Raw genomic sequence first — 9,400 nt, forward strand, 5'->3', positions numbered from 1 at the left:
AAGTAAAATGGTCAGCACACAAGCATGTGGAAAATAATTGAAGTAAATTGATCGGTAGAAAAAAGAGACAATAAACTTATATCACAAGTCTACAACATGCTACATTCATATCTCTTCACACTGGGTCAATTGCTGGGTTTGTTTTCTATGTACTAGATTTCATCTTTCAATTTGACGACCTTTGCTTGAATCATTCTATTTCTATGTACACAATCATTTCCTTCAACTAGTGTAAAATTTGATCCCTCTCCTTTAATAGTCCTTATCATTATGAGCTCTTCGGGGCTTGGGGTTGACAGTCGCGCGCAGAACTTCAGCAACAGCTGCGGCATCAGGGTTGTCGAAGAGAGATTCCTGTGGTGGCGATGGCGGACGACGTTTAGTCGCAAAGGGACTCCAGCTAGACTTCTTGTTCCTCTGCTGAACACGCACAATCAGAAAAGAGATGCAAATGCTGTCAATACCACTTGTGCTCAAATTGTTTCCAGTGCATTGTATCTTATCATATGATTCGTGCACGTGATTTCTATAGTTGACAACCGGGATGTTCAGGATATTTGACAGATTACAGCATACATATACTTAATTATATGAGTGAATTCCATTTTCAACCCCTAGTTTCACATTTGTGACAGATTTTACCCCATTTGGCAGAAAATCTCAGTTCTACTCCGCGAAACTTGTGCCACAAATTGCTCCATTTTATTTTATTTTTTTGTATCTCTGCTGACTGTGTATATGCCACGTAGACGTTTTAGTTAGCACCCCTGGATATTTTTTCGGTTTGCTCTGGTCTTTGGATGATCAAACCAATGACTCAATTGAAGACCGGCCGCCCCACGCCAGGGAGCTTGCCGGTGACGTTTCCTCCTGAAGCAGAGATGTGGGAAGGGTTATAGGGGTGAAGGGGACGCCTGAGTAATTGTTCGGGCATATACCGAACTAGTCGAAATAGGCTCGGTGGCCATGGCAGCATGTCCTGCCAGATGCGTGCTGCTCTGACCTCCCCGAGCTGCAATCCGACCCAATGCCGCTCTAAATTCTCTCCTCCAGTCCATCACCACCCCGCCCGCCATTCGAGAGAAAAAACGGCGACGGCTGGTTGAGACCGACGGAGAGAAGTGAGGACAAAGAGAGGGCTGGGCATGGGGCAGCCGGTTCGGTATTTTTGCTCAGAATCAACCGGGCCACACAATCATGACCTTGTTTAGGATGTAAAAACATCAGCCAAAAAAAAGAAAATAAATAAATAAACCGATGCATGGTCAACAGAGAACCTTTTCGAAAAATGGTCAACAGAGAAACTAAAAGAAAGCTAAATTGAGTAAAAATTAAGAATTTCTGCTAAATGGAGAAAAAGCTGTCACGAGCGTGTAAAAATGGAATTCACTCTAATTATATCAACAGTCATGAAAATAGGAGCAATGCAAGAATGAAGAGAGCAACATTTCAAGATGGCAAGGTATAGTACTAACATGACAGGAATCGGACAGGAGATTTGGTCTGTGGAAGGGACGAATCAACAAATGGTTCCGTTGTCTTTGGCTTGGTTCCGTTGTCTTTGGCTCTTGTGCAGACAATACCCACGTTGCCAGGGGCAATGGTTTTCCCCTGTTTACAGTAAAGCCGGGTGCCGCATCGCTATCCGGTGGGCTGGCACCAAGTGCTGACAACGGAAGGGGCCTACGGCCTTGGTTGAGATCAGGGAGGAGGACCGGGTCATTGGCTTGGATGGGTTAGATAATGCTCCTGTCTGATTGTCAAAGTGGGGTAGTGAGAGGGAAACAAAGGAAATAGTGGTTTGGTAAGGTTGGGGCTGTTGCCCTCTTATTCAAAACACTCTGTTTTGAGTTATGCTGGTTGGAGTTTCTTCAGAATGAATAGGGAGGTGGTGTCATGGCTTATGGGAGATCTGCTGCAGTACATTATAGTAAGACCCCAAACTTGGTACTCCCTCCGTCCCATAATATAAGAGTGTTTTGCAAGAGCTTGCAAAACACTCTTATATTGTGGGACGGAGGGAGTAGCACCCAGTGCTAGTTACATGGGAGTTTCAACTGTTTTCCTTGGAGGTAGATATCACTTTGAGTAGTTTGCGGTAGAAGAATAGGATAAATGAAAATAGTTACCGATGGCAAAATAGTTTTTTGTACTCCCTCTGTCTCATATAATATATAAACAGTCCCATAATATGGGACGGAGGGAGTATGTTATTACAACCAATGTAACATCTTATATTATAGGACAGAGGGAGTAGTAAATAAATACTTATTTAACTGTGGTACTTTGCTTGCTAGTGTATCCCATTCCCAGGATACTTAGAACTACATATTCCTGAAAAACTATACGTAGTTGAGTGGGACCTTTTTTAGTAAGAAGTGATGGTGACACTTGATGTTTAAAGAAGCTAAATATTTCTTGTACTGTGACAATAAAACGATTTCTCTGTACAGGAATTAACAATTTTAAACTACGCTATATTCAAAGCAGCAATCAGTCTCTTCAATTTGTAGTAAATTGACCATGAGTTCTCCCGATAGTATAATGCACAGGAGATGAACTTAAACCGACAACAGACCAATCTTTATGCAAGTGCGTGGTCAAAATACTCTGCAAAAAGATTCACACCTCAAAAGGGATATGCATTCTTTAAACCTATGCAGCCCTTGACTACCTCATGCATAAAAAAAATCAAGAACAAATCACCTGGAAGATGAAAACTCCAATACAGTGCATGTTACAATGACAGGGGGGGAGGGGGGGTTACCTCTAGATTTGATCCTTCAGCCTTGTCAGAGACCACATAACGCAAGACGTCCATGAAGAAAGCCGTCCCTTTGTCGGCAAAGTTCTTAACATAGAAGCTAAGTAACTGCCCAGACTTTGCCCTCAGATGCAGTAATCTGTGCTCGATGTTTGGTTCATATTGCATCACAATGGGCCGAAGAAAGGTGTCATATACAACATCACTGCCCTACAGAAATGATTGTATTAACACATACATTAGTTGTTACTTACATGCACTTGAGGAATTTAAAACCAGAGCAAGTCCAATTCAAGGTGCATGTTGCCATTTAGACAGCCACGTCACCAATTTTTGGTGACAAGAAAATATCGTACCATGTTTATAGCCACAACAGGGATAAGAAAGTATCACCCAAATGGTAATATGATTACAAAGATGAAAAAAAACACCCAGGGATGGATCATTGTCAGTGAAGTAGCACTAATTAGACGGTTCCATGGTGAAACTTTAACCTACTCCCTCCGATCCAAAAAAAGTGTCGCAGCTTTGAACTAAGGTTGAACTAACCTTAGTTCAAAGCTGCGAGACTTTTTTCCGATCGGAGGGAGTACATTTTAAGGTTGTCGGGAATTAACACCCACTTTCTTGTTCATGGGTTATGTGCAATTTCTGTGCACCCGGGGGGAGGGGGTGGTACCTTTGTTTTGGGGTACCACAGGTAAACAAAGAACGCAAGCTTAATTTCTCCATACATTGGCATCCTGGAATGGGTACAGATGCATAAGTAAGATGAGAAGTTAAAGTACGAAGATAGAAGAAACGAGAACTGAACTGACCAAGAGATGAGGCTCTCAAAGGCTATCACCATGGCCACAATAATCCTGGAGACATTTCACAAATAGGTCAGTTTACAAGCGAGCCATAGCCGATTTAATACTTATCAAGTTTAAGAATACACATATTGCCATAGGATAAAAATGGAAACAATTATGGCATTGACGGTGCTTATATGACCTCTAAGGTGGGAGCTGATGATTGCTTGTAGGCTATGCTAACTTGATGGTGCATAAGCTTATAGCCACAAAAGTACCACGAGTTCCAAAGATAATACAAGTATACAAACATTGCGACCAGTCTAATATTCTTAACATAACCTAGGGAAATCACTTGAGTACCATATGCTTACATGCATACCCTATCGAATTTACTCCCTCCGTTCCTAAATATAAGTCTTTTAAGAGATTTCACTAAAGGACTACATACGGAACAAAATGAATGAATCTATACTTTAAAGTATGCCTATATACATCCGTATGTAGTATCCTAGCGAAACCTCTGGAAAGACTTGTATTTAGGAACGGAGGGAGTAGTTTATTGTTCAAAGCACACATCCAATATTATTACAAGTCTCTTTTCTGCTACACCAGAGTTTGGCTAAAAAATCAACCAAGTGAATAAGTTATTCTTGACAAGCCAAGCATTTGATCATGGAAGTATTAAAAATATAATTATCCCTGGTTAGCTTTGAACAAAAATCACCGGATATTGATATTTTCTGGCATAGAAAACAAGAACCACTGTGAGCATTTGTACATGATCAGCTACCAAGCCAACATCAGACTTGAATATGCTGTGTTAACAGCACAAGCCGGTGATGTTTTTTCCTATCAGACATAATGGATTCAACAGGAGCAATTAAACATCAGGACTATTCACTATTTACCTCAACTAACATTTGCATGTGAAGATTTTAACTAACCTCCGTAATGCAAACAAATAGGGAAGCCAAACTCTTTTTTTAACAGAACAGGGGAGCAATCGATCAATCTAAATATGACCAATAATATTACAGTTACTATTGATACCTATTGGCAAAACTATCATTTTCAAATTGATAAGCTTCATGCACTAGCCAACGCAACCAAAAGTCCGAACTGATGGAAAGGGCTAGTGCAATCCACATATACTGTAACACCCCCTCTCACGTGTGACGGGAAGACAAGTCAACACGTGCAACCGGAAGAGAGCGCCGGCGCGCGAAACTCACGTATGACTCAAGAGGCCTCTACGTGGACACAAAGGGGGGCTACCGGAAGAGAGCGCCGGTGCGCGAAACTCACGTATGACTCAAGAGGCCTCTACGTGGACACAAAGGGGGGCTACCGGAAGAGAGCGCCGGTGCGCGAAACTCACGTACGACTCAAGAGGCCTCTACGTGGACACAAAGGGGGGCTACCAGCAATTTTTTAAATAAATTGCGAAAGCCAGGACTTGAACTCAAGACCTTAGCTCCGATACCATGATAAGCTTCATGCACTAGCCAACGCAACCAACTGATGCAAAGGGCTAGTGCAGTCCACATATACTTTAACACAAATGACAAATAGAGGCAAGGGAAAAATCACATGACTACAGGTAGTCCAAAGCATTTGTTTCGTATGTGCATTAATAACCCCCCCCCCCCCCTTCTCCCTTTTTAACAGTACTCTTCAATTACTGGGAAGTTTCTTGACATGTTTTTCTAATAGCTTCATGTTAGGTAATAACACACAAATATTACTGCAATTTAGGAAATGTATATCATAATTTGAATATGTCTTCTTATAAGTCAATTAACTGATCAAGTAAATATAGTAGTCTTAGAAATTTTCATATTTTATTTGGTTATTGACCCAGTCCAGTCATGTTCAAGTCTTGGAACAGAAAATTAAAATAACATATGTGGAAGCATTCCAGTTTAGTTGGTCATTGACCCAGTCCAGTCGTGTTCAATTCTTGGAACAGAAAAGTAAAATAACATATGTGGAAGCATTCCTTGTGGAAAATCAATCAAATGATGGGCGAGATATGCTATGGATTGCCATAGATATTTGGAATATTTCCTCAACGCGCATGTAGATGTGGACAGAAGACTAAGAAACTGCACAAGCTATTGATCGACTCAAAAACTCAAGCTGGGTAACTTGTGATGCACTACTCCAAGCTAAGTGGGCTTACATAAATGAAATAGTGTAACAAATAGAAATAGGTATAGTATAGAAAATCTGTAAACGCCCAGATACTAGTTATTAATCTTAGCTGCACCGAAACTCCAACAACAAAGACGGCTTGAACTGACCAATGATATCATAATAAAATGTTAAAATTTGTAACTAATAAGTTAGACCCAAAACTGGTTTAGGGAACCCTTAAGGGTACACTGACTAGTAGCAAGTGCAAATGTCTAATTTCCCAAAAAAATAAGTGCAACTGTCCAATAGCTTGTATTCGACAACCTGGTTCGTTAGAAATTTCAGATGCGTTGCAATGTCTAATTGATACTAGATTGCTATGAGTCTATCAAAGGCAATTCAATTCTGGGATATAAATCAGAAACACGGGCTATGGTCTCAAAAAGCACCACTTGTTCTTTCAAACATTCCTAGGTAAGGGGGCAATATCTTCTCGATATACACTAAATTAATGCCTACTGGGTCGGCCAAGAATCAAATCTAATAGGCTCACTAAAATCCATTTCATAATTGTGCATAGGGGATAGAGCATCCTCATTAAGAGTAAGCGGTACAGATTAAGTACAATAAAACATGTTTATGCATCCGAGGCCTTGGTCAGAATTCAAGTGACCAACTTGCAAACAATACTATAATTTTGGGTAATTAAGTGAAACGATCGAAACAGGCTTTCGCCCCGCTTTATTATATATAAAGAAAACCACCACGTCCATACATCATGCCCAAGTGCAGGAAATAAAATAAAATTTCTGCTCGGGCAACAGTGAAAACATGCACAAAAAGGAAAAGGCGATACAAGGCTCCATGGAGCCGACGGTAATTTAAGTGAAATGCATGTAAATCTTCTGAAAGGAATGGAACAATGAAGGAACATGGAAGTTGTATGATCTGTATTCACTTGAATAGGCAATAAGGGCATTATTCACAAAACAAAACAAAGAAAGACAATAAGGGCATCTCCAGCGCAGGTCAACCAAATGCCCGCAAATGTCCGCACCGGACCGTCCGGACACTTTTAGCCATCCAATACGGATCACCAAAACTGGCCGGACTGGTCCGAACATTCAAAATCCCACAGACCGGCCCAAAATCGGGGGGGAGCTCTAGGGGATTCCAGACGTCCGCCACATCGGACTCCAACGCTTCGGTCCCACCCCAAAAACACTATCTGGCCACTCTAGAACCCTCCGCGCATTCCAACCGGCTGCACCGGCCTCCCGCCTACCTGCATTCATGGCTGCCCGCCGCCCGAGAAACCTACCCTGGCTTTAAAGCCTGCCGGCCTCCTCCGCAAACCCTATCCACACCCACTCCTCCCCTCTCCCAACGCCGCTGCACACCACACATCCATCCTTCTACGCGTGGGCAAGAAGATGATTAAGGAGGAGAAGAAGTGCAGCCGGGCGTGGTGGCTGCACGGCGGCTGCCACTCCGACCAGCATGGCATTTGGACGGCGGAAAAATAATTGGGGAAAATTGGAACAGTTAAAATGGGTAAAGTGAGACGTCTAGAATGGTACTCCCTCCGTCCGGTAATAAGTGTATTTTTTCCTTTTCTGTCAGTCAAACTAGTTAAACTTTGACTATTTATTGAAAAAGGTGCTAGCATTTATGACATAAAATTAGTATCAATAGATTTATCTTTATATGAAGTTTCCAAATATATAATTTTCATGCCATATATGTTGCTAGTATTTTTTATAAAGTTGGTCAAATTTTAAAAAGTTTGACTAAGTACAAATCTATATGTACACTTATTTGTGGACGGAGGGAGTAGTTACCAATTGCTAAGTCAGGCATGAAGGGTGTTACCAACTCGCAGCAATAATAATGTATTGTTTTCCTGCATGCCAATAATTATTTACTTGCAAAGACACATGGATTTAGATGGTACATGAACATGTTCCCTTTTAAGCATAGGTACAAACTAAACCCTGTTTGGTTTCAGCCCTTAGTAACAACTATATACAAAGAAGAAAATCATATAAAAAATAATAATCTCCGGGACCTCTAGTTTGGAGCATTGATTTCTGATCAAACACCCTGCATAGAAATTACTGATCATGCAGCTCGGCGCCTTTTCGTACGATACCAATCTGAAACTGTACCAGAACTTACAACCATTTCGTCGAGACAAAAGAAATAAGCATAGAACCGTGAATCCTAATGCTGCAGCTTAAGAGGGTTAAAAGTCTATTGCAAGCACAAGGCAGGATCGTGGTGCCATCATCCGCATAACAGCCAACATATAACACGTGGAAACAAAACAAAAAACGCATGTAACCCAATGGAAAAGCAAAAGTGAGTCAGCTATTGAAGTTGGCACTATCATTAACATGAACTTTCGTCTAGATACACAAATAAAGAACTAATATCATGCTTAACGAGTAAACAAGTTACGGGGGGGGGGGGGGGGGGGGGGAACTAAAGGTGGCATCACGATGGTAGCACAGGATAGTATGGTATCCAAGTAGTGCATCCGACTTCACATCGATTCGCGTCAATACTGAAAGTTAACTCGAAGGGAATGGAGGAAGAAGAAGGAACGGCTCACCAGTACTGGCACCAGAAGCGGAGCATGTGCGCGTCGTTGGGGCGCGCCTCGACCGTCTTGAAGCACTCGAACGCCGGCATCGCGTACCCGAACAGCAGCCTGCGTCGGCGTCGGAGAAAAAATCAGGAGACAGGAGAAAGAGAAACCGCCACGAGCGGACGAGCCCGTTCGCCCAGCCCAGCGCAGCGGCGAACAGCCATCCTCCTACGCAAGGAACGGAGACTCACAGCAGGGTCTTGGACAGGAGGCCCCCCAACATCTCGCCGGCCGCCGACCAGCCGGATCAGAAATGCAGGCGCGGAGGCAGAGTCGTGCGCGCGTGGACGCTCCGCGGCGTGGTGATCGATCCCCGCTGCACCGCGTGGGATGCAAATTGCGGTCGCTGGTGCTCCTTGAGGGGCACGAGCGGGGGTTTGGGGAGGAGCACAATACCGGAGAAGGCGGGCGGGAGGGGGGCGAGGAAGAAGGTGTTGCGGGAGATGGAGAAGACGACTCGCGACTGGAGGAAGTAGGAAGTTGCCGAGTCGGACGGACGTTGTTTGTTGACTGCGGAGGGGGGTGGAGGCCACCGCCCCGCTCGGGCCCGGTATCTTCCGTCACGTTTGCCGCTTTGCGGTGGATGATCCGGTGGGGGCCACACGCAGATGCTGCGGGAGGTGGTCGCGTGTGGGTAAGACGATGAGTATTGCTGCGGAATTTATTTCGTTTCTGCCTTGGACCTTGGCTTCCGTGCCTCACATGCTTCCATGGACGGATAGACTCGTCAAAACTCTCTCGTCAACTTGTTGCGTGCTTTTGATGAGGTAGCATCTACAACCGGGCGAAAATATTCGGTGCACCGGAATTTGTGATGCTATCGGTACCAAACTCACATTGTGCAAATAAAATGTTTTAAAAAATAGCACACTCACAATATTACTGTAGGTTGCTATAAAATCTCAAGGAAAATTCGAAACATAACTCAAAAACAAAAATGACAAATTCAACGCCAGATAATACATCACATAATTTAGGCTTTTAAATTTGATCCATTATCAAACTAATGTTAAATTTATCATTTTTATATTTTAAAAATATTTTCCTCTCAAG

At 42.9% G+C, this 9,400-nt stretch overlaps 1 protein-coding gene across 2 annotated transcripts; it reads right to left on the reverse strand.

Moving 5' to 3' along the window:
- Window positions 1-27: 27 nt before the first annotated feature.
- LOC123397659 (putative HVA22-like protein g) lies at window positions 28-8,843 on the reverse strand. 2 transcript variants are annotated; one of them, XM_045092195.1, is made up of 6 exons: window positions 8,539-8,843; window positions 8,312-8,410; window positions 3,583-3,627; window positions 3,444-3,507; window positions 2,768-2,974; window positions 28-420 (listed from the first exon to the last, which is right to left on the reverse strand). In XM_045092195.1, the coding sequence occupies exons 1-6, from the start codon at window positions 8,568-8,570 to the stop codon at window positions 253-255; spliced, it is 615 nt and encodes a 204-aa protein (XP_044948130.1). In that variant the 5' UTR covers window positions 8,571-8,843; the 3' UTR covers window positions 28-252. The 2 variants fall into 2 exon arrangements, with proteins under 2 accessions (XP_044948130.1, XP_044948131.1); XM_045092196.1 differs by having other exon boundaries at window positions 28-417; window positions 8,539-8,841.
- Window positions 8,844-9,400: the final 557 nt, after the last annotated feature.

The sequence above is a fragment of the Hordeum vulgare genome, chromosome 5H (genome assembly GCF_904849725.1).
Source record: "Hordeum vulgare subsp. vulgare chromosome 5H, MorexV3_pseudomolecules_assembly, whole genome shotgun sequence".
In the NCBI taxonomy this organism is placed as follows: domain Eukaryota; kingdom Viridiplantae; phylum Streptophyta; class Magnoliopsida; order Poales; family Poaceae; genus Hordeum; species Hordeum vulgare.